Here is a 26,919-nt window from a genome sequence, read left to right as displayed (position 1 = left end):
CGTTTCGTGCTCGAAGAAGGGAAAAAGGAAGGAAGGAAGGAAGGAAGGAATGGGTGAAAGAGAGAGAGAGAGAGAGAGAGAGAAAGAGTTGTAGTCGGAAGGTGGAAGGAATACGAAAACAGGGATCGTCGATGAGAAAAGGAAAGATAGAGATATGGAGTAGTGCGCATGCGTTAAGAGAATCTAAGCGAGCGTTAGACTACTGAGGAACGATGAAGAAAAAGGGAGAAAAGAACAAGAAAAAAGATTGGTCCTCTTTGACGAAAATTGCTTCCCTCTTTCTCTCTCTCTCTCTCTCTCTCTCTCTCTCTCTCAAGCAAAAAAAAAAATAAAAAATAATTGCTGTAAAAAAAGAAAAAGAATAAATAAATAAATATTATCGTTGGAATAAGAAGGAATATAAAGGGGGTTGGGCCAGGGGGCCCCACAGGGGGCAAGCCTTTCGTCCCGTGTACTCGACTGTCAAGCGTGGTTCTTCTTTCTAGCGTTCGGTGGAAGGTTGGTGGAAGGTTGGTGGAAGGAAGGAAGGTTGGCTTTGGCTTTGGCGCCGGCGCCAAACGGCGCCAACGGCGGCGCCGCGACGCTCTCTCATCACAGAGGCGCCCCTAGCTCTAGCACTAGATCGCGCGCGGCGTCGTTGGCATCGTCGTCGTCGCCGTCGCCGTCGCCGTCGTCGTCGTCGTCGCCGTCGTCGTCGTCGTCGTCGCCGTCGTCGTCGTCGTCGTCGTCGTCGTCGTCGTCGTCATCGTCGTCGTCATCGTTAGTTTGCTTCGTTGTCTGTTCCCCGTAGTCGTTTACCTTCGTCCTACCTGGACGACGGAAAGAACCAAACGAACCAACCCACCAACTTTAATCCTACCAGAGGAACGAACCAAGGAACAACGTTGTCTCTCTCTCTCTCTCTCTCTCTCTCTTTTTATCTCTCTCTCTTCTTCTTCTTCTATTTTTTTTCCTTATTCGTTCACACGATTAATAGTGCGAGCATAATCGGTTTTTAATTGTCAAACATTGTAAACGGCGCGGACCCCCCAATACGTTCTCGGCGTTTATTTATCCTCGTCCTATCTAATTTCTTTTTTTTTTATTTTATATTTTAATTTCTCTTTTGTTTTATTTTTCTTTTTTATTTTTTTTATTTTTTTATTTATTGTTTATTCCTTTTTATTTTTCGTTATCAGTTTTGTATATATTTTTCTCGCGCCCTTAGTGCCGGGTGCCGCTTCGCTATCGGTTACCGAAGTGGCTGCGAGTGGTGTTGGTGCTGACTCCGATTCTGAAGAAGAGAGAACGGTGGGGGTGGAAGAAGGACCATAGTCCAAAAGAAAAAGGAGGTACCTTTTGCTTCACATTTCTAGGACAACGAAAAACTTGGGACTAATTTGATTCGGTCAGTATTATTATTTTCTATGAGAAATAATAAATAATAGGAATATTTGTGTTCTCTTATAAGAGAGTGAAAGAGAGTAAGAGGGTATTTTCAAGGATCTCTTTCTCTCTCTCTCTCTCTCTCTCTCTTTTTAATCTCATTCTCCTTGCAACCTTTTTCCTTTCTTCGTGATGTTTCGTTGTTGTTTCTTCTTCAAGACTTTTGATATTAATTTTTCTTAAAAAAAAAAATCGATATAAAATAAATAAATGTAGTTTTCCTTGATGATCGGCGTTTATTGATCTCCAGCAGCACAGGAGCACTCCGGGTTATCGTACCGAGGAAGTTTCGGGCCGTGAGCAGCAGAGTCGCCGCGGCGGCACGCGTTTTCCGCGATCGATTCGACGAGCGCCGTACCCTTTCGCACCTTCCTCTCTCTCTCTCTCTCTCTTGTCTCTCTCTATCTCTCTCTCTCTCTCTCTCTCTTATCTCCCTAGAACTCGTCCTCGTGAGGAGTAGTCCTTCCTTCCAGTGAATTCTTCGATCCTAGAACAAAACCCTGATACCAATCCTGTAACTTAATTTAGTCCTACCTCGAAAAAACAGACACGAATATATTATTTGTTGTTGTTGTTTCTATACGAGAAAGTAGTAAAACTCAATGATAGGAGGTCAGCCACACCAAATAGTATTTGACCTCCTCTCATCGTAAAATACTCTAAAATCATTTTTATTTGAATAAAATCATCATCAACTTCCTTTCTTTGACAAATATCAAACGATTTATACTCGATACTCTTAGTAATAGATTTTTTTTTTATTGTTTTATACGAAAAAGTAGTGAAACTCGATGATAGGTCAGTCACACCAAGTAATGTTTGACCTCCTCTCATCGTAAAATACTCTAAAATCATTTTTATTTGAATAAAATCATCATCAACTACCTTTCTTTGACAAATATCAAACGATTTATACTCGATACTCTTATTATTATATTTTTTTTCTTATTATTCTATACGAAAAAAAGTAGTGAAACTCGATGATAGGTCAGTCACACCAAGTAGTTTGACCCCTCATCTCTCTCTCTCTCCTCATTTATTTTAATAATTCATTTTCGTTCTAACAAAATCACTGTTACCCCATATCAAACGATTTATTCTTGTCCTCCTACTATTCTATTTTAATGTGAACAAAATCATCCCCCAAACTCTTTTACCCTGATTGAAATGATTTTAGTAAACTCGAAGGAAGTGAAAATTCGATGCTTTTCGTTGCACGAAAAATGTTAACGTTGTTTTTCAATCATCCTCAATAATGTTGCTTCTTTCTTTTACTCTTTTATTTTTTATTTTTTTCTATTTGTCTACCTCGTGTGACCGCGTTTTTTACGTTGACGTGACAGAAGAGGAAGAGAGAGAGAGAGAAGAGAGAGAGAGAATGATAGACAATGTAGATACGCGCGTGCGTCATTCAGAAAAGGCACGTTTTTTTTTTATTTTATTTTCTTTTCTTTCTATCCCATATTCCATCTCAGTGAGTCTTCTTTTTTACCTCCATGTCTTTCCACAATTCTTTTTTGTAATAACACATCCCTTAGAAAGGGTAAAAGAAAGAGCAAGAGAGTGGGAGAGAAAGAGAGAACGCAAGGACCTTCCATTCTCGTTTCTTCGAATCGATTTTACGCGTAGCTTCTTCTTCCCTTCTTTCTTCTCTTTAAAATGGACCCAAAAAAAAATCAAAAAAAGAATCAAAATAGACACAGTTATTCTTTTAAAGATTACAAAATTCATTCATTTTTATCCAAAGTTGTTGTTGTTGTTGTTGTTGTTGATAAATTTGATTATATTCTTCCGTTTTTTTTTTAAAAAAAGAAGAATATCAAGAAAATGATGAAACATACGTAGAAAGGGTTCCTGCGATTGATCGATCGAGCGAACGAATAAACGAGCGAGCGACCTTCGAAAGGAACTTTCAAAGTTCTAATTTTACTGACCTACAGATACACACCCCCCATTCCAATGTTATATAGCCTCGTAGGAGGTTTATTATATACGGTTATAATATTTCGTGATAATCGTTTTAAGATCTTCCAATCGAAGACTAGTTATATATATATATCATCGAAAAGGTATTTATAATTCTATAAATAAATCGAAAGAGTCACGATAAAAGCATTTCGAGCTCCATTATCAGCAGATTAAATCAATTACTATCAATATAATAAAATAAGCTAAGTTAATGCTAAAAAAAAATACAGAAATCAAGCAAGCAAGTAAGCAAACAACAAATTGAAGATAATCCAAACTGAAATTCGATAAAAAGGGGGATGAAATATGAAGTATCCTTATGCAGGTTCAGAAATATCTTGCCTATTAAATCATCATCTCATCTTATTCACCTTCCTAGGATATTATACCGTGTGTTACCCTCGTTTATTGTACTCTATCGTCATCGTCGTCATCGTTTGAGTCCTGCGGGGATCATCGGCTTACCCCCTTTTTTTTAAAAAACTGCTCTCCGATTTCTCATCGAGTAACAAAGTAGCAACGTAGGCAAATTTTCGAATTGGTATCATCCAACGCCTATAAACCTACGAAGAGAGAAAATGAAATGGGAGTAGGGGTTGGTAGGGTGGAAATCAGTCTTTTGGATAATAGGATGAAAAGGGGGTTGGATAACAAATTGCTTATCAACTGAAACTTTGCTTTTATTCTTTTTGGATTCTCTGGTGTAAAACGGAAATGGCGAGTTATAATAGTAGTAGTAGTAGTAGTAGTAGTAGTAGTAGTAGTCTCAAGTCTTGAGTCATTGCACTTTGGTTGTACAACGAGACGTACAAGTGCACTTGTTTTCTCTTCACCTCTCTCTCTCTCTCTCTCTCTCTCTCTCGTTCTCTCTGTCTTTCTCTTGCTTTTCTTATCCCCTAGCCAAAGATTTTTCCTTGTGTCTAACCACCTGACGTGTTATTATACTTCGTTCGTGACTACTTCGTCGAATGATAGCAAAAGATGAAGTAGAGTAGAGGTGACACAAGATCTCATCCATCGATCGATTTCGACTTTCGAAGCGAGCCTACTTCAATTTTCCTGACCTAAGAATACAACGTTTCGAGTGTTCAAGTGGAATGGGGTAGAGTGGACTCTAGAAAAAGTAGGGGGTAACACTCTAAATCTCAACCCCCGATCCAATCTTCCTTTTTTTCTTTTTTTTTTAAACGATGAATCTGACACGGATGACTACACAGATTTATTTTTTAACTAAAAATTACTATGACGATTAGAACTAATATAACACGAAGAAGAAGAAGAAGAAGATATATATGTGTGTGTGTGTGTGTGTGTGTTTTTGTATTTTTCTCTCTGAGGAGTTTTTTTTTCCGTTGATTTGTCTTGAGACAATTGAGACCCTCTTTCACGATTCTTTCGTATACGTGTTTTCTTTGTTGTACGTGGATACTATTGCTCACTGATAACAGCAAGGAAAATTGATTGCACCTTGACAAAGCACTCACTATATTTTTCTTTCTCTCTCTTTCTCTCTGTCTCTCTTTCTAACTGAAGTTCTATCTATCTCGTTCAAAACGTAAAACAAATTCAGAGACTGTGTCTTGCACAAAGGGAGTCTCTTGCGATCATGAGTTTGTTTTAACTCGAACGTAGTAGCGTAGTTAGCCTCTTCACAGAAAGGGAGAGAGAGAGAGAGAGAGAGAGAGAGATAGAGACTCGTAGTTGTCTTCCTTCGTATGCTTACGTTAGAAACGTACCCTCATTGAAATGGCATTTCCTCTTTCTCTTACTCTTACTCTTACTCTTACTCTTACTCTTACTCTTACTCTTTTTTTCTCATCTCGAGGATGAAACGTAGAGAGAAGGAAAGATCTCAGACGTAGTAGTAGTAGTAGTAGCTGGTGCAACGTAGCGCGAAAGCCGTTCTCGAGTGCGTGGCGCACGCTTTTCGGTCTAACGAGGCTATCCTGAAATAAAAAAAAAATAAAAAAAGAAAAATAGAGTAAAGAAAAGGAATGTATAGAAGAGAAAGAATGAAAAAAAAGAGAAGAGAAGAAGAAGAGAAAAGAATAAGAGAGGGGGTAGGAGAAGAAAAAGTTCGTATTGAATTTGATTCTATTCAACCGAAAAACATATAACGCGCTTTCGTTATCCTCCGTATACTTTCGTTAAACTTAACGAAGGATTATTTCGGACCGAACGCGAAGGATCGTTATTTGAAATAATATACCTGTACTAGTATATAATATTACATATATATATATATATATATATATTTTAATGGTTAAGAAACGAGGTGGTGGAAAGAGAGTTTGCTTTTGCAAAACGTTAGACGACGCCTGACGCGAAAGAAATGCTCGAGGCTACGAATAATAATAATAATAAAAAAAAAAGTACCCCTTCCCATTCCTTGAAATTGTTTCACGAGTGTCCTAAAAGTCAACGAAAATCTTCCACTACGTTTATTTCACTTCAATATCAAGGTCTCTCCTCTCACTTTTTTCTCAAAATAAATTATAACAAAAAATTAGAAAAGATTAGAACATTCCCTAGTAGGACAAAATATTGAAAAATATTGAATACATGTGTATTTATCTTATTTTAATATTAAATACACATGTATTCAATATTTTTCAATATTTTGTCTTACTAGGGTTATTCCAAAAAAACAGCACCCTCTCTTATTCCTTGGAATTGATTCATGGAGTGTTCTAAAAGTCAACGAAAATCTTCCACTATGTTTCTTTGATTTCAATATCAAGGTTTCACTTTCTTCCCCTAAAAAAAAAAAAAGTAAAAAAAATAAAAGACTAAAACATCATTTCATTATGAATATTTAATATAAAAAAGTATCAAAGATTTATCGATGAGATTTAAATCAAATGTATAAGGGTAACTTGATATTCTTACAGAATACCTGTAAAAAAGATTTCCCCTATTTTTTTTTTTTTTTTGCAGAGATTCCAGTCAAAATCGAAAACGTTTAGCTAACTTTTCTTTCTCTCTCTCTCTCTCTTTCTTTGACATACCCGCACGAACGTAGTACTCTCTCTCTCTCTCTCTCCCCCCAGTTTACCATTCTCAAGGTGGTTATTCTTATCGAGGGTATTTGCAAAAGTTCTTCTCGATTTAGAAAGTTAGAATGCAAGGGAAAGGCCGGTTGACTTACATTCAACACCCCTGCTTGGCACCCTGTCCCGACCTCGAAGCCAGACTTGAACTTGAAGCCCCGTGCACGAAACTTTCTCGAACGACGTTAAAGACACGTGGAACGTCGGGACACGCGAGCAACACAACTACCAATCCACAACTACCATTCTTTTAACTTGAGATTTTCATTGGATTCTTTTTTTTTTACCATTTAACCCTTAAAGTGTTATGGACGCATACATGCGTTTGGTCAAAATTATCAGAATTGTCTAGGTGTTTGTTAATATTAATGTAAAATCTAATTAACACTATGGTGTCCAGTGTCATACAAAAACTATCTGTTGTGTGCCGATGGGGTGCCACTTTGGGGTGTCATTTACAATTGAATTATATTTCATGGGTGTTTTTAGGGGGAACATAATAATTATAAAATTGTGCTTATTTAACCAACAATTAAATAAGAACAATTTTTCAATAACATATTTTAATTAAAACAATAAATATTGCTGTTACCTTATAAATTTCAAAAAAATCTCAAAATTTCCAAGTCTATTATGCCGTCTTTGTCAAACAAAAGAAACACATCTAACATCTGCGAACAGCATAGTGTTAACACTTTACCGACCGGCAGCCGATTAATCGACTTTTATTTCACAGAAGTTACCAATAAATATTGTTCAGTACTAATATCATTAAAATCAAAGATTTTATTAAAATTTGGTCATCCTACAATAACACAAATCGTACAATTTTACCAGAGCATAAGAAAAGCGCATAGTCTAAGCCGAAACCAAGCTGGGGTATCTCGGACGAAATGCGGCTGAGTGGCCCAATGAGAAGGGCATAGGATTTCTCGAATCGCTACCGGTCGGTAAAATGTTAATAAAAAATTATTCCCTTCCTACAAAACATTTAAGTTGAAAGTATTCATCACTCAAAGATCTAATCAACATTATTATTATTATTAACAACTTGATGATTATGTGTGTGTGTGTGTTTTTTTTTTTTGATTATTTGTCTAGACAGGTGGATAACTACGAATGATGTTAAATTGACGAAAATTGAGCAACGCAAGGGATGGCTCCTTTCGGTACCGTTTTCCTCGGTGTCTGGGGAGTGTTCGTCGTCATTTTGATCCAAGGTAATCTTTATTAATACTAACGAGTCACGAAATTCCTTACCCCTCTCGATGTATCTACATACATAACCCTTTCCTATATATATATATATAGCTTATCACCTTTTCAAGATACATCTTATTTAAGTAAACTTTGCAAATTTACATTGCTCGTTATGTTTGGATAGATCATTTCTGAACTTAACGAACCGTATTTTAACGTAAATCTAATTTATTTGAAATGCCGAGAAGTAAAACGATACAGAGATGATATATATATATATATATGGGATATTCATGGTAATTTCTGCCAAAACCGACATGATACACTTGCAATTATATATACATACACACACATATGACATGAATGTACATATTTCAATTGGAAATACGAATCTGTCTAATGAATTTTTTACCAAACGCCTACCTCATGTTCTGTGACCTTATCGTATTGCTAGAGTTTATAATTATTTAATCTCATTCCACCCCTATCCCCTCCATCCCTCAATCCCTTTCTCACCCTACCTCTTTGGAAAATAGATACCTAATTACACATTCGATGAACGTTCGGTCACATTTAACAAGCTCGACGATTTTCAACAACCCCCCTTTAAACCTCCTCCCTCCTCCTCCTCAACGAATATCGGTTTGCACAATAATTCTCTTCTACAATGTTTCATTTCATTTTTGTTATTTTCTGTATAATCATATATACTCATACTATATATATATAAAAGGATATATAATACGTCTTGGCAAAAATATTTTTGTGTATTTTGCAGAATCCAAACCTGTCAGCTGGGAGGAATGGTGGACGTACGATGGTATCTCCGGTAAGGATTTGAATATCGGTACTTGATTTTTGTCTTTTTTGTTTAATAAACTTTTGATTCCGTCTTTCATAAAAAAAAAGCTAACGTTTTTTTGTTCCACCCTTCTATTTTATTTTATTTTATTTTTTTTTTTTTTAATTTCCATCTCTTTCTTTCCCCTTACGAGGTCGAGCTCGAATGCGTCGATTCTCCGTTGGTTTGAAACAATTAAATAGAATCCATAGTAAAATTTTTCAAACGTTCGCAGGTTTATTACCGAGAGAGAGAGAGAGAGAGAGAGAGAGAGAGCACGCGGAGTACGCCGAGAACGTTGAGGTTTTTTTTTTATTTCTTTTTTTTTGTTTTTTATCTGCCCTAGTCGATTCGCGTAAAAAAAACAACAAAAAAAAACGCACTGGCTAGCTGACTGGCTGTAGTAGCCCTTCGGTAAATTCGCTTAATATTCTTCCCTTTACAAACCCTACCCCTTTCACTTTATCTCCCCCGAAGCCGCACCCGTGAACCAACCCCCCCCCTGCCCTCCCACCGTTACTTTCGATCCTCGTCTTCTTTTCGTTATTTTTCTCTCTCTTTCTCTTTCTCTTTCTCTCTCTTTTTCTCTCTTTGCCGTTAAAGTTGAGTTCGCATTTCGTTAAAAGGATGGGGAAAAAAGTAATTACAGGACGTCACGAAGGGTTCAGTTGCGTTCTTTCTTTCTTTCTTTCTCTCTCTCTCTCTTTCTCTCTCGTTTTTTATTCTTTTTTTCTTTTTTTTTTTTTTTTGGTGTACACCCTTCGTAGCGAGACTTCAAAATTGGAACACGCTCGAATGATAAATTCCATGGATATATCCCGGACGCGTTGCTGGGCTTTTAGAGATAAACTCGGGTCCAAGTTTTAAATCGTGCTCGTCGAATCAGTCTCTAGAGGGATGACCGTACAGGAAACAGCTCTATGGGTTTTTGTTTGTGTATGTGTGTTAACAACGTATGTATGTTTGTATGTATGTATGTATGTACGTATGTATGGATGGATGTATGTGTGTGTGTAGAGTTCGTGGATGACCGAGAAGGGATAAGTCTGACTTATAGATTTCACCAAAGCAACACATACAAGAATATACCTTTTGGTCCTTGTTCTTCCTTTATCCAAAGAAATATTTCTCTTTTGGACATATATATATTGTAGATATATAGATATAGAAATAGAAATAGAAATCTTTTACTTATATTTCTATCTTCTTTTTTCCAACGTGACTACTTTTATTATTAAAAGTTAAATTTATAATATAAATCTATTTTAAATATATAATATATAATATTTAATATAAAGAACGGTTTCGTGGTTTGATGCTAGAGTAACAAGTTCGTACACGCGGTATTCGTGGGTTCGAATCTCGGCAGGTCGCGAAAAAAAAAATAATTAAAAAAAATATTTAATTTTTGTAATATATAATATTATTATATTAATATAATATTGAATATTACAATATTTAATATATTATATTATTAATAAAATATTTCTATTATATTAATATTTAATATTATAATTATTTAATATGTAATAAAATATTAAATATATTATTTATATATATTATATATATATAGTAATTTAATATTATATTTATTATATTAAATAATATTTATATATAATATATATGTAATATTTAATATTATAATTATTTAATAAATAATAAAATATTAAATATTTTATTTATATATTATACATTTATATTGTAATTTAATATTATATTATATTTAATTATATATATAACATTTAATATATTTAATAATATATGTATAATATATATTATATTACATATTATTTATATATAATAATTTAATATTATATCTATAATATTAATATTATATTATATAATATTAAATTATTATATATATATTAATATATAAATGATTATATATATATAAATAACAAATTTATATAAATTTTCTTTATTCTTTCCTCTTTTCAATTTAATTCATCCATCATTTCATTTTATTTCCTTTTTTTTTTTTATTCTACCACACTTGAAGTATTTTTACTGAACGAAATAAGTTCTATCAAATATTATATACATTTAAGATGGAAAGGGAAAGGGGGGAGGAGGGAGTTATGTACTATAAGAGGTTTTCTTTTTCTTCAATGTGAAAATCGTCCGAAAGTCATGGAACGTAATTTCCGTTTTGGTTGGTTGGTCGGTCGAAGAAGATATCGAAGAGCATCGGAATAAATGTAAGAACATATTTCACCAATGTCGAATCTCGACGTTGATTCTAATCGCTACGGCGATATAAATTTTCTCTACGTTGAGAACATCCTTTTTTTTTATCCTCGTTTTTTATTTTTACTCTCTCTCTCTCTCTCTCTCTCTCTCTCTCTCTGTCTTTTTTTTATTTTTTCATCGAGAAACGAACAGTACTCTTTCTCTCTCTCTCTCTCTCTCTTTTAAAATCGACGTCACCGATCAATCTCGTATTTAAATCTCTCGTGTTATTTATCGTGGTAAAAAAAAAAAACGAAATTTATATACAAAACAAAAAAAAAAAAGACAGCTTATCGTGCAAATCCAAACGTTGCTATTTTTTGTTTTTGTTTTATTCACTCCAAAGTGACAGTAAAGAAAAAAGAAAAAATCATTAAAATAAGAACAACAATAATCAGATAAAGTTTTCATTGTAATTTAATTGTAAAATTGAAAGGTCCAGCATTTTGGGACCTAATAAATCGCTCAAAGTGACATAAAAGAAAAGAAAAAAAAAACAACCAACAAATAATTAATAACAATAATAAAATAAATATAAAACGTATTAACACTAGAACTACCAACAGTTGAAACATAACTAACTCTACCAAAATCCAATCAAAATGACTGGTCTTCAAAAAAAAAGATGTAAAATTAGAATATTTTTATATTTATTGACTTATTATTATTTTACAAAAAGTACTCCATGTTCTGAGATTTATAATAACAATTATAATAATAACAATAAGTACAATAACGAAGAATTTTTTGTTATGAAAACATTCTTAATACCAAATCAAATCAAATCAAATCAAAGATCAATCAGTCAAAATAATTGGTGTTAATTACTTTTATTTGAATGATTTTAAGGTCCAGCATTTTGGGGCCTGATAAATCCAGATTGGTGGCTGTGTAACAAAGGTAGACGACAATCACCGGTGAACTTGGAGCCAAACAGACTTCTCTTCGACCCAAACTTACAGCCACTTCACCTAGACAAGCATAAAGTCGGTGGTGTTCTGGCAAACACCGGTCACAGTGTGGTATTCGCGGTCGAAAACGATACCCGCCATCCTGTCAATATATCCGGTGGGCCCCTCAGTTACCGTTACCAATTTCACGAGATTCACCTGCATTTTGGATTGGAGGATCACATAGGTAGCGAGCATTTCATAGATGGACACTCGTTTCCCGCTGAGGTGGGTTTCTTCTTCTTCTTCTTCTTCTTCTTCTTCTTTTCTAATTTTTTAATCTAATTGCTATTCCTTATCTCCTATTATTTGATCAACCTTTTCACAACCTTGGCCACATATGTGGCCACTTCATTTTATGTGATAATGAAGACAATTTTCGTTTCGAAGTTAAACCTAAGCTTTTCAAGTGGGTTTAAGTAGTTTAATTTGATAAATTTAAACTCTTGCTGTTATTCACCTGTTTGAGTCAAGAAAAAACAAAATTAATTTCCAAACAACCCAATAGTTAATGTCAATAATAAATACAACAAAAATTTGATAATTCAATCAAAGAAATAAACATTTTTTCATTTAAATGCATTACCAATGGTTATGTCCAATATACAGTTAGAGAAAAAGAAAAAACCACCATAAAAAAATCAACTCTAAAGATGTACACGTACTCATCTTTATTTCGTACCAATAACACCTTCGATATCATCATTCTTACATTTTCTATCAACTTACACACCTAACTTGTCACGTATCTTTACTTATTTGTTTCAAAGTACGTGAACTTAATTACACAAAGTATTTTTGAAGTATCATCTTCATATCATCTACAATAATTTGATCTTTAATTTTCAAATGATATTATCTTATCTTATCGTATTTTCCAATAAATTTATATTAAACTTTAGTAATAACTTGTTAAAAACTACTTACGAATAGTAGTAAGCTTCTTATCTCTCACGTATTATTATATGAGATTCCAAAATAAATGGATCAATATTGGAAAGCCAATTAATTTGATCCACCTGATCCAAATTCGTTGAATTTTTATTCATGAGGGATACCTCCAAAGGTTTTGGTTTACATATGTATCCTGTTCCTAACTTTCTACTCATACTGTACACGAACACTTGTATATATATGTACATATATGTATGCAGTTATCGATACATAATATATAGGTGTCTATGATTAATTATCATCTTTGAATTCATGATCATCAACTATAACTCTGATGATAGGATTGAAATATTTTTTTTACGACATTGATATCGAATTTTTTTGTTTTTTTTTTTCAAACTAAAAATTCAATCGTTTATGGTCGATTTAATTAACAACACAATTTTATTATGATTCATTTTTAAATGTTACAATGTATATTAACACGTCTTTAAGTCAACGAATTACCTTATACAACAAATTATTGACAATAAAATAATATTGCGATTATAAATTGAGATATAAACTATCTTATCTTTCAAGTTGAATTGAAACTGCACACAGTGTGCAAAATTTTATTCAAATCGGTTCTGTAATGTAAGAGTCCATTGCGAACAAACAACGTGACACGTAATTTATATATATATTAAAATATCTTATTTATATATATATATATATATATATATATATATATATATATATATATATTTCTTACTATTATCATTTTTATTATCTTATTATTATATATTTCTTAATTTTATCATAATTCGATTTGTTTTTCTTTTTGTGTGCAATTTTAATAGAAAATTACAGGAAGACACGTGTTTCTTAAAAAAAATTACAGTGAAACAAGTTCATTTTCCGTAATGGCTAATAAACTTTCATGTCCCCTCAGAGGGGACAACCGTGTGATATGCTACACTTACATTGTCCCCTCAGAGAGGACAACCAAGTGCAAAGGGTTTAATTTTTGAATTTTTTTTTTTATCAGACAAAGTAAACGACCGTAATTTTCATAAATTAAATTATATTTAACCTCGATAGGAAAAGCACCATTCGAAAATATTCTTCTTAATAAATGATATATATATATATATATATATATATATATATATATTGTTATTTTTATTCGATTAGTATTGGATATAACGTAATTACACGATTTGCCTTTTTAAAACATAAAAATCTTTAATATAAATGATTTTTAATTATTTTCAAAGAAAATTCAAAAACGGTATATAACATACTTGAGTTTATTTTTAAAATAAAAATTTTTTTTATCTCATGCAACGTATGAATATTCTAAATATTAAAAGTAGGGTACTTAAATGTAAAAGAAAAGAAAAGAAAAGAAAAGAAAAGAAAAGAAAAAGAAAAAAAAGAAGAAGAAGAAGTGGAAGATGTTTATCAAGTGTCTTTCTGGTTTATCGACACTCGAGCACGGATCCTTCGAGGGAAGGGGAAAGGGGGAAATGGGGGGGGGGTGGAGCTAGGGTTCGTATCTAATCGATCTTATTTTTCATAGGACAACACATTTTTCTGATAAGCTTTTAATAATATAAAAAAAAAAAAACAAATTAAAAAAATAAAAAAACCTCTACCAACTTATCTACGTACTTATCAAAGCAACTTTGTATCTTAACAAAAAAAAAAAAAAAAAGAAAAAAGATAGAAAAATAGAAGAAAAACAATAAGAAGATGAACAACAAGGTGTATCTCGTGTCTGGAGCCAATAAAGTGGCGTTTTCTCACTCACCTATGTATTCCTTTGAACGGGTATGGGTACGGGTACGGGTACGGTTCGATTAAATTAATTGGATTAGCGATCCCATCGAAATAAAGGAGTGCCTTTGCGACCTTTTCACTGGCACAAGTATTCCCTATTCCGAAACGAGCTTTTTCTATTCTTATCCACCGAATACCAGGGATTCTTTATCCATTTTCCTTCTTTCTTCCTTTTTTCATTATTTTTTTTTTTTTTTACTTTTTTTTTTATATTCCAACCCCATCTGTCTCTTTCTCTCTCTCTCTCTCTTTCTGTCTCTCTGTCTCTCTTTTTATGTCTATTTATATTCTTATTACTACTACTAGTACTGCTACTACTACTTTGTACTTTTCTTTTTCTTCTCTTTTTTTTTTTGTCTTCTTCTTCGTTACAGCTCCAGATATTCGGATTTAATTCCCAGTTGTACAACAATTTCTCGGACGCGTTGCACAGAGCACAAGGGATCGTTGCAGTCTCCCTTTTACTTCAGGTAAATACATGCACTTTATCTTCTTTTTTTCCCCCCTCTTTTATACTTTACATCTCTATTTTATCTTTATCTTTATCTCTCTGTCTGTCTCTCTCTCTCTCTCTCTTATTCTTTTATTCCCTTGTTCTTATTGTCGACGTTTATCGATAGTAGTCTGACAAGAGAGAGTACAGGGAATAGACACCAACTAACCATAAGAGACTGAGAGTGAATAAGAGTGTGTGTATGTGTGTGTGTATGTGAGAGAGAGAGAGAGAGAGAGAGAGAGAGAGATGGGAAGAAGATAGAGAGAAGATGTGATCAGAATATGTGATACGTGATAGACGTACCTACCCCGTTTGTCTTTTAGGTAGGAGATCTGTCAAACCCACAGCTGAGAACGTTTACCCAGCAACTGGATAAAATCAAATACGGAGGTGAGAAGCTGACTGAGAACGTGTGAAGCATTATGCATGCGATCACGCATATTCTACCTGTGATTAGATCAATTTTACCTTGCTTTTTTATATTTTTATATTCTGACACTTAATATTTTTATTCATACATCAACAACCTTTTCATTCAGATTTTGACAAGTATCAATATTATATCAACATTTATATTCGTAATATATTATTTTGATTTAATGGAAAATTTGATATAATATATTTTTTTTATAATATTAATATTATAATAATATTATATTTATATGTAATATATAAAAATATATAATTAATATATATATAATATATTATATATATATATTATTTTACATATTATTTTATGTATTAATATTATATATATATATATATAATAATATTATAAATTATAAATTTAAATTATAATAATTTATATTGTATAATATTATTATATATAAATTATAACATAATTATAAAATATTAAATATATAATAATTATATAATATATTAAAATATTAATATATAAATAAATATATTATTATTTTATATATTATTTTATATATTAATATTACATATTATTATATATATATATTATATTCAAATGAAAAATAATATATATAGATGCACGTATTTTAATTTAAATGAAAATTTCAAAAATATGTCGACACGTACTGCAAAGGTTTTTATTTTCATTAATGTCATTAACGATAAAAGCGTTTAATTAATTTCTTTCTTTCTTTTTTTTTTGTTTTATTTTTTTTTTTATTCAAGATGAATTTTGTTGAAACACTAAAAATACACAAAACAAAATAACATTTTATTCGTTCAATGAACTAACTCATTTTATATGTTTCATTTTGTATCTCTTTTTCTCTCTCTCTCTCTCTCTCTTTCTCTCTCTCTCTCTCTCTCTCTCTCTCTTTCTCATACATGCACGTACAGTACAGTATACATATTACATATAAAACATACTTTCATAAAAGTTAGAGAATGAGAGAAAAGGGGAATAAAATGAAAATCGTTTAGTCTGCACGAAACCCCCCGAACGCCCGCCCCCGAAGAAAAAGGGCCAAAGTCAAAAATAATAATTCGATTCGACCGTGATTGGTCACTGTAGGTCGTCGTCGTCGTCGTCGTCGTCGTCGCCTTCTAAGCTGCTTTAAACTTTGCCCAGATTTTTTTTCCATTAAACTTTTCAACCCGAACTTCAATGATTCTCTCTCGTCAAAAGAAATAATTGACTTATACTACTATGCCACTCGAGCGTACACACACCCATACCCACACACATATACACATTCCCATATACATATACTCTCTCTCTCTCTGTCTCTCTCTCTCTCTCTCTCTCTCTCTTTCTTTTTAATTCGTACAAACCACACGTGCATATACAAACACATGTATATTAGAGACACCAGAGACATACTTCTATATATATATATATATATATATAGAAAGGAAGATGGGTAAGGTGGGTAAGGTCATTCACACCAACATTTATATATATGTATATGTGTATATGCATACACAGAGAAGAGTTGAAACTTGCAGGATGTCCTATTGAAATTCTCTCGTGCGAATTTCTCTGTTTCTGATGGAGATACGGAAAAAGCCGTTTTAGACAGAAGTTATATGGTACCGAGTACGACATGTTCTACTCTCGAAAATGCTTTTTATTTCCACTTTCTCCCTCTCATTCGGTTTCCCTCTTTGAAATGTGCGAACAAAAAAAAAAAAAAAAAAGAAAGGGGGAAAAAAAGAAGGAGAAGGGAGAGACATCAAAATCCATTTCATTTATTTAACGGTAAACTTGTTTCGCGTTAATGTATATTGTCGGATAGTGGGAAAGAGAGGCTGTTTTGTGCATGTTTTCTCTCTTTGTTTCGTTTTAATGTTTCACGATTCCCATCTCTCTCTCTCTCTCTCTTTCACTTTATGTTACTTATATATATATACATATATTTTTTTAATATAAATTACAATAAATATTTTATATTATATTATTGAATATATTTATATTACAATATTATAATATTAATAATATAATTAATATATATTAATATTATAACATATTAATGTTATAATACTATAATATTATATAATATATATATAAATATTATAACACACACATATCAATATTATAATATTAATATTATAACAAATAATTAAAAATTATTATATAATTTTATATTATAATATAGAATATATTAATATTATATAATATATTTAAAAAATATAAATTATAATAAATATTTTATATAATATTATATAATATATTTATATTATAATATTATATTATTAATATTATTAATTACTACATTAATATTATATAATATTATTATTATAATATTATAATAAAATAATTAAAAATTATTATATAATTTTATATTATAATATATAATATATTTATACTATATAATATATTTTTAAAAAATATATATATTATAATAAATATTTTATATTATTTATATTTTTTTAAATATATGTACATTTTTATATTACATATACAATTTATTAGTTTATTTTGTATATATATATATAAATAATGTAAACGTGCTCCAGTAGAGTATGAGATAAATGAGCACGACGCGTCAACATTTTTTTTCTTTTTCTTTTTCTTTTTCTTTTTCTTTTTCTTTTTCTCATTTTTTTGCAATTGTCAAGAAAGTAAGATACCCAAGTACTTCTTTACATATTATACATACCCTGCTCGAGTAAAGCTAGCGTATATATTTTTTGTTATCGCTTATTTGCCACCCTTATCGCATTTGTTGTACTCTTAAGAAGTAAGAAAGAAGAAGAAGAAAAAAACTTAAACGAATCTCAGACGAAAACAAAAAAAAACCTCTTTTTTTACTCTTTTATATTGCTCTCGAAGTATCTTCAACGTATAAGAGTAGCACGACCAATAATAATTCTCTGTCTCCAACTTTAAATTCGTCTTCATATTTTTGTCTCGCTACGAGAAACGAAATAAAAAAAAAAAAAAAAAGAAAAACAAAAAAAAGAAAAAAAAGAAAGAAGAAGAAGAAAAAGAAAATGGGATTTTCGCGTGGGACGTCGTTTCCCAAAGTCTTCTCCAACGAATGAGAAAAATTGTAGGAAAAAGATTTTTCCTTATCTATCTCTTTTGGTAAATTGTTCTATTTCGCGAATAGAGAAAGAAATAGAAATACAAATGAAAAAAGGAGACATAGGGGCAACGTCCATTTTACCATAAATATAAGTAGAGGAGGGTGGTGAGGTGAACAGAAAATAAGAATAGTATTTATACAAGTTTATACTTTTTGCATGCAACCAAAATACAGTTTGACTGAAACAAAAATTCATCAAATGTACTCACAGTGTTTCAAGTTTTGATAGAATTCAACACAGGTTAATACAAAATGTATAAGAAAATATTTGATTATGATACAAACATAGTTTTCGTAGTTCACATAGTACAGAAATCTATTGAAATATTTGATACATTTGTAATGAAAATGAAATAAAATTAACAATTCGTACATATATATATCAAATTTTTGTATATGCAAGGAAATGGAAAAAAATAAGGATATGAAAAAAAACAAAAACAAAAAACAAAAAAGATAAAGGCAACGAAACGAAAAGGGAAGCATAAAGAATCGATTGGCGCGTCCTGTAGAGCTTTGAAAACCATTTGATTTCCATTGGAAACGCTTTCTTCGTGTCCATTCGTTGGAAAGAGAGAACTATTCGATCGGATGTTGAAGTATGTATGCAACTATATATAAGTGAGAGAGAGAGAGAGAGAGAGAGAGAGAGGAATTCAGGTTTATATTCGAAAATGTGAGAGAGAAAGGGCTCGAGAGAGAGATACGTAGAAACAAACACACATACACACACACACACACAAGCATGTATGAAAATCTATTTGTGTATGCATATGCACATACATACGTCGAAAGACAAAGATACCTGCATAACGGCGGATGTAACAGAATGCAAGTCTGTATTCGGTATGTCGATACTAATCCGTTGGATGTAGGTGTGTTGCGTACGTGGCATGTTTGACGTTATCGACCGAACGAATTGCACAGGGCAGGCCGTGGAAATTACACATTTCGTCGTACGCGATCTTCTACCGGACACGAAGCATTACATGACGTACGATGGTTCAACCACGATGCCTGCTTGCCATGAGACCACGACGTGGATAATATTGAACAAACCTATATATATTACCAAACAGCAGGTAAGAAATTACATATTCTTATAATTATTTCATTTGATATTTTAACCATTTACAAGGGTAGCCCTTGAATTTCGCACAATTTTACTTTGGAATATTTTTAATTTCGTGTCTACTCTCACCCATCATACAAAAAAACCCTGCTAATCTTATGTATAAGTTTCTTTTTTTATATATATTATTTATTTTTATAGAATTTATTTGCATATAATTTAGTTTTATATATAATATATTTTATATTATTAAAAAAAATTATAATTAATATATGTAAATATTAATTATATAAAAATATTAAAATATAGAAAATAATTTAAATATAATATAATATAATATTTAATATATTATTAAATTAAATATAATATATAAATAAATTCCGACCACTAAGCACCCATGTCGAAATTGAATACGTTCAAAAAGGATTAAAAAAAACACAGTTTATGTTGCATATTTTGTTCCATCCCTCTCCTTTCGATTATTCAACATTCACACACACACTTTAAGGGAAACAATTATGTGCGAAAGTCGAGGGCCTACTATATTTCTTTCTTTATCTCCCCTTTTTATTCAATTTCTCTTTCTATCTTTCATTCTACCTCTTTTTTTCTTTTTCCTTTTCTTTTTTTTTTCTTTTTTTATAGTTAAAGTAAGAGGGATGCAATAAATCGATCGTTCATTCTGTCTTTTCTCATTTTCGAATCGATTGCGATCGTCGAATTCGAGGACGCGGAAACTCTCGTTCTCTTTCTCTTTCTCTCGATTTCTCTGTAATTTTCTTCTTCGTTTCTGGAAACAGAGGGATGGAAAGAGAAAGAAAGAGAGAAAGAGAGAAAGAGAGAGAGACACAGAGGGTAGCAAATTACTTGCCTGAGAGATCGATTTTTCGTTCGTTCGTTCGGTGATTACCGTTCACACACATACACATATACAATATATATAGGATTGGTAGAATACTACAAACCTTTCTCTCTCTCTCTCTCTCTCTCTTTTTCTCTCTCATGGAATGATTTTTTAAACCCCCGTCATTTCCGGAAAAACGAACGCAATCGAGATGGAAAATAAGTATTTCCATCGCAAACGAAGTAAAAAGCGCTTCGTTAATTACTTTTCCGCAAAAGGGAGACAGAAACCAAAAGATAAAAAGAATGACACACACAGAGAGAGAGAGAGAGAGAGAGAGAGAGAGAAAGAGAGGGATGAAAAAAAGAAAAAGATAGATAGATAGATAAATAGAGAAAAAGATATTCATCGAGCGTGCCATCAGGAAACAAATACTTTTTCTACCTTTTTTTCTTTTCCTCCCAGATAATACCATCGTGTTCCGGATACGCATTTAAAAAAAAAAATAAAAAAAAACCTCTTCCTCTCTCTCTCTCTTTCTCTTTATCTGTCTCTCTCTTTCTCTCTCTCTATCCATCATTTAAAAATTTTGCAAACCCTCGCCCATGATAAACTTGTGTATCGATTTAACGAAAGCGCATTTAACCATTGAAGAAGAAGAAATAGAAGAAGAAGAGAAAGGGGTGGAAGTGAGGGTTGTTTTCAAAAGCAGAATGTGGGAATGAGAGGAATGAGAGGAGGAGGAGGAGGAGGGGGAGGGGGAAGGGTTTTCACTATCGACCATAGACAATTTAACGTTTACGATTTCACGTGTGATCGCAGCTCCATGCGCTACGACAATTGTATCAGGGTGACATGAAACATCCAAATGCGAAGCTTGGGAACAACATTAGACCGATTCAACCACTCCACCATCGTCCCATACGAACCAACATCGATTTTAGTGCGGAGGTACGATTGATTCATTTCTTTTTCAATAATTATTCCTTACTTGTTTTTGTTTTTACTTTGATTTCATTCATTAATTCATTCATTTATTTATTAATTCATTCATTTGTTCATTCGTTTTTGTTCAATCAATTAAGTTAAGTCATTCATATTGGGATCTGTAGCACTTAAATATGCGATCTGGTGGCTAAATTCAAAATTAGAATAGATAGGTCGAATTGCTAAGCCACGTGGTGGGATGTCTGGCACTTGAATACGCTATCTGGTGGTTAAATTCAAAATTAGAGTAAATAGGTCGAATTGCTACGCCACGTTCCTGCCATAAATCCCAATACGTAATTTCTTTCTTATTTTTTTTCTTTTTCATTTGGTACACACTTTTTTGGGGAGGATAAATCGATATTTGATATCGATAGGCATAGGTTTTTTTATCTCATTAAACCTTAGAGTGCTATGGACGCATATATGCGTTTGGTAAAAATTATCAGATTGGTCTATCAACGCATATACGTGTTTGTTAATAAGAATTAATTAAATTATATTCACAAAAACAAAAACTTTAATTATCTTCTTAATACATATTTATAAATTACGTGTCACGGTGTTTGTCCGCAATGGACTCCTAAACTACTGAACCGATTTGAATAAAATTGTACACACTGTGTGCAGTTTTATTTAACTTGAAAGATAGGATAGTTTTCATCATTCTAACAGATGACGGTAGAAGGTAATTCGTTGACTTATAGACATGTGTATCGGACTGATTGTGAACCACAGTAAAGCGTGCCGCAACATCCCTAGTTAAATTTAATTTATTATTAGAGTCTGATTAATAATAAATTATTCCACTTCTACAAAACACTTTAGTTAAAAGTATTCAGCACTCAAAGGGTTATTTAATTCATTCATTAATTCATTCATACATTCATTCATTCATTTACTCATATTTCGTTCAGTCAATCAAGTTAAGTCGTCATTCATATACGTAATTTCTTTCTTATTTTTTTGTTCTTTTTCAATTGGTACACCTTTCTTTAGTGATAAATCAATATTCGATATGAATAGACATAGGTACGTAGTTAGGATGTAGTATTATCTACCTAGAACAAATAATTATTCCTTACTTGTTTTTTTTTTATTTATTTCCCTTATTCATTCATTCATGCATTCATTCATGCATTCATTCATTCATTCATTCATTAATTTGCTCATTCGTTCGTTCACTCAATCAAGTTAGTCATTCATACATGTAATTTCTTTCCTTTTTCATTTGAATTTCACCTTTTTATTTCTGATAGATCAATATATTCGTTATCGATAGACATAGATACGTAGTTAGGAAGATTTCTAGTATTATCTACGTAGAACAATATTTGATTATCTTCCCATATTTTGTCTCCCTATATTTTCTTCTGTTATCATTTTGTTTTTTTTTCTGTTTTCAGCATAAAAATTGTCCAACGATGAACAGGGATCTCTACTACAAAGGTAAGCTAAATTGATCTTATCTCGAATCGAAATTAACGATAATTTTATTCCATCTCTCTCTCTCTCTCTCTCTCTCTCTCTCTCTCGTTTTTTTATCTCTTAAACTAATGTGGTTAATGATGAAAAATAAATATAGAATAAAATATTGGATAAAATGGTGGAAGAAGACTATGGGGATTTAGGAAATGAAATTATCGTTAATTTAATTCACTTAACGAGAAAGATCATTTGTCCAATAACAACAAGGAATTCATAATGAAGAGTAAGAGGAGGTGAAAGTTGAGAAAGGTGGATTTGGAACACAAATCAACATCTGACGGATTTCATACATTTTTCTTTTTCTTTTTCCAGCCAACAGCTGGAAATAACCCTGAGAGGCTACAAGAAACAACTACACGCACTACGATGATCAACGTTATGCGTTTTAAAATGAATGGAATAGAAAGAAAAATGATGATGATGATGATGATGATGATGATGATGAAGAAACGAAGAACGTGAAAAGGAGAATGGAAGAATGAATTGGAAAAAAGAACATACAAAACACAGACAGAACAAGAAGAAGAAAAAATTGGTCTAATGAAAATGAGAGAAAGATGGATATTATATAAAAAATAAAAAAAAAAATGAAAAAAAAAAACATAATAATAGAAAAGAAAAGAAAAGAAAAGAAAAGAAAAGGAAAAAAAAAAAAAGAAGAAAATTAACTACGCTTTCCCTCGGACGAGCTGAAACTTCGCTGTGAGAAAGAAACCATTGACATATCAATTGCACGCGTGCGACTACGGTACTACTCCTAACGAACAAGAGAAAGAAGAACATGTGTATGTATGACATATATATGTGTGTGTATGTGTGTTGAGTGATTCTGTGTATGATCGTTAAAGTGAATGGAACGACGAGTATGACACAGAGAGACAGAAAAAAGAGAAGAAAAATGAGATGTTTTCCGGTGGTGTACACGTTTATGTTGTATGAGTGTATACAAGAGTATGATAGATAAATTGTATGAATGTATGAATGTGTGTGTGTGTGTGTGTATGAGAGAATCAGAAAATATGTGAGAGAGAGAGGGAGAGAGAGAGACGTGTCGCACGCACGTACGCACGCACGCATTTTTCAATAAGCACCTTAAAAAGGTCAAACATAAGCGTTGAAACGTACTAACCACATAAGCGAGTACTAAAAGAACCGTTTTGTTAGGGCGTTTTCAAGGAGTCGAATTAAAACTGATTAAGTATGGTTGGTGGTAATAAGCACGGGGGAAAAAAAAAAGATAGAAATAAAATTAATAAAATTAATTATAAAATTCATGACTATGGTGTGAAGTAAATAATCGAAACAAAAATAACCCCCCTTTTGAATTTTTTTTTTTCGTGATCGAAGATTATTATTAATATAGGTTAACCCCTGTATTGGTGAAGAAGATGATGATGATGATGATGATTATAGGAAAGAAAAAATTAATTTAAAAAAAAACGAACGCGAGAGAAAGAGAGAGAGAGAGAGAGAGAGAGAGAGAGAGAGAAAAAGGAAAAGATAAAAAAAATTTACCAATTATAAGAAAATAAAAATAAAAATAAAAATAAAAATAAAAATAAAAAAAAAGAAAAAATAATGCTTCGTTGTACACTTATTAGACGTGAATAATTGCCAAGTATGTTTCAAGTAATGAAAAAAAAAAAAAAATTAACAAAAAATGATGATTAAAAACAAATAAAAACTATTAACATACACACAACACAACAACAAAAATTCATATAAAATAATACAGATTCATATTACACTTATATACATAAATACATTCATAGATACCACAGGATACACTCACATGCCTACATACATACATACATAGTACAGGTTACACTCACATGCGTACATACATACCACAAAATACACTTACATGCATACATGTATACATACATACATACAGAAACAGATATTACCTATAGCTAATACAATAGCCGCGCGATATAAGATAAAAAGATCATAAAAATATATTATTATACATATACCGTAAACTATTGAAAAGAAAAAAAAACAGAGAGAGAAACAGAGAGAGAATGAGAGTATGCGTGTGTGAGAGAGAGAGAGAGAATAGAATAAAAAAAAAAAGAGAGAGAGAAGGAAAAGGTTAAACCAAATGAAAATGAAGGTAAAAAATAAAACTAGCTAAAAATTAACACAAAATATTATATATATATATATATATATATATATTATAATAATGTATGAAGCTATATGACTATCGTGGCCTCCGCGCGAGTATGTAAGTGGGAGTGGGAGAGAGAGAGAAAGAGAGAGAGAGAGAGTAAGAGAGAGTAAAAGAGAGAAAGAGAGAGAGAGAGTAAGAGATGCGATTAAATGTATAAAAATTCGTGCGCTACGGTGTGCGTACTTATCGAACGAAAGTTTATACTATATTCTTGTAATAAAATCTTTGAAAAAGCGCAAGATCCTTGTGTCAAACAAAAAAAAAACAAACAAACAAACAAATAATAAGAAAAAAAAACAACTATTATAAACAATGAAAATGAAAAAAAAAAAAAAAAGAAAAAAAACATGAAATAAGAACGAAAAAAAAAAAAAATAGAGGACGAGATAAGAAATAGAGGAAAAATAAGAAATGAAACAAAATAGGAGAAAATGAATTATTGTATATAATAAATAATGTACAACTACTACTACTACTACTACTACTACTAATACTAATACTAATACTATACACTACTCACGTGTTCTATGATAGAAAAACGTGCTGCTTAAAAATTAGAATTATTTTCTTCTACTTCTTCTATCTTCTATTTCTTCTTATTCTTCTTCTTCCTCTTCTTCTTCTTCTTCTACTCGAGAAGACTGCGGAGAATTCGTGCTTCGATTTTAATCGAAGTGTAATTAGCAAAAAAAAAAGAAAGATAAAAAAAAAAGGAGCAATAATAAAAGTTCATTTCCATATCGGATTCTCGTGGATGTCCCCTCGTGACGTTGCATGTATCTTTTCGTGTGCCAAGAAAAAAAGAAAAGATAACACACACATACAGACACACATACCTGGCACATTAAACAAAGTCAAAAAAAAGGAAGGTAAAGCAATTTTTTTTTTTTTTACATTCAGTTTCGATTACGACCATTAGTCTCATTTTTCATTCAATTTTAATTAAACGAACATACACAAATTTGGTTAATTAACGTAAGAAATATGATTACACTCAGACCCCCCCTCCTCTAACTCCCAAAGATGGTTTCTACCACACTTATAGATGTACATAAGTGCACTTATCCTAATAATAGTCTTTAATATTTATTCATGGGATATTACTTATACATCTACACCATATATATATATATATATATATATATATATATATATATATCGATTTAAACCGATTTATTTGTTCATACGTGAATTGTTCATCTATCTTTTTACATTTGATTTATTTGAACAATATTTTTATTGTTTTTTGTTTTCTATGAATAGATCAATTATAGATGTAAGTATCAAAAATACGTATATAAGATCGATAGATATTATTCTACTTTTTGTTTTTTTTTTGTTTTTTTTTTTTTTTTATTCTAAGCAGGAGGAAGAGGAAAACATGCTTATATGGTTAGATGCAAATTAGAGTGAAAATAAAATAGTAGATGGAAAAAATTTCGATCGAGTCATTTTTAGAAAGCGTTCTACGTAATCCAGGTTGAAAATAAGAATCACTTGTTCCTTCTCTTGACCCGAATATTATATCAAGGGCGTGTGCAAGAAGGATTATAAGGTAAAAATCGATTTGCAGGAAACGTCAGTACCAACGTAACGATAGTAGAGAATTTCATCGTAATCGACGTGATTCCTGAAACTACCCTTAACTGCGTCGGTAAGCATCGCGATGATCGGTTAGCAAGATTTCTCGACGTCTGTTGGTAGAGAATTGTTTTTGAATACAACCAAAAAAAAAAATAAATAAAAAGAAAAAGAAAAAGTAACAACGAGTTTATTGATTTTCTTGCTAGGAATTGGTAGAACATAGAGACGACTGATATAACACATTGGCAAAGGGGTAAGTCAAAAGAAGATCGTGGCGACATTTATTTCATGGGGGTAACTAGTCGATCGAGTTACCAGCCTACGTTGAAAACCATTCGTTGCGACGCCTGGCGGAGGGTAGACAAAGTAAACGGTATTGTGGAAG

At 31.7% G+C, this 26,919-nt stretch overlaps 1 protein-coding gene across 3 annotated transcripts; it reads left to right on the top strand.

Moving 5' to 3' along the window:
* Positions 1 to 619: 619 nt before the first annotated feature.
* On the top strand, positions 620 to 25,189 carry CARPB (Carbonic anhydrase-related protein B). 3 transcript variants are annotated; one of them, XM_089172214.1, is made up of 11 exons: positions 621 to 883; positions 1,208 to 1,387; positions 7,545 to 7,663; positions 8,422 to 8,472; positions 11,563 to 11,891; positions 14,756 to 14,851; positions 15,201 to 15,267; positions 19,311 to 19,465; positions 21,122 to 21,250; positions 22,693 to 22,735; positions 23,087 to 25,189. In XM_089172214.1, the coding sequence occupies exons 3-11, from the start codon at positions 7,600 to 7,602 to the stop codon at positions 23,101 to 23,103; spliced, it is 951 nt and encodes a 316-aa protein (XP_089028340.1). In that variant the 5' UTR covers positions 621 to 883; positions 1,208 to 1,387; positions 7,545 to 7,599; the 3' UTR covers positions 23,104 to 25,189. The 3 variants fall into 3 exon arrangements, with proteins under 3 accessions (XP_089028341.1, XP_089028340.1, XP_089028339.1); XM_089172215.1 differs by having other exon boundaries at positions 620 to 1,387; positions 7,549 to 7,663; XM_089172213.1 differs by having other exon boundaries at positions 621 to 1,387.
* Positions 25,190 to 26,919: the final 1,730 nt, after the last annotated feature.

The sequence above is a fragment of the Polistes dominula genome, unplaced genomic scaffold (genome assembly GCF_049000335.1).
Source record: "Polistes dominula isolate Pdom_NZ unplaced genomic scaffold, Pdom_raw_medaka contig_73, whole genome shotgun sequence".
NCBI classification, from domain to species: domain Eukaryota; kingdom Metazoa; phylum Arthropoda; class Insecta; order Hymenoptera; family Vespidae; genus Polistes; species Polistes dominula.
This window is presented reverse-complemented; position numbering and strand designations above follow the sequence as displayed.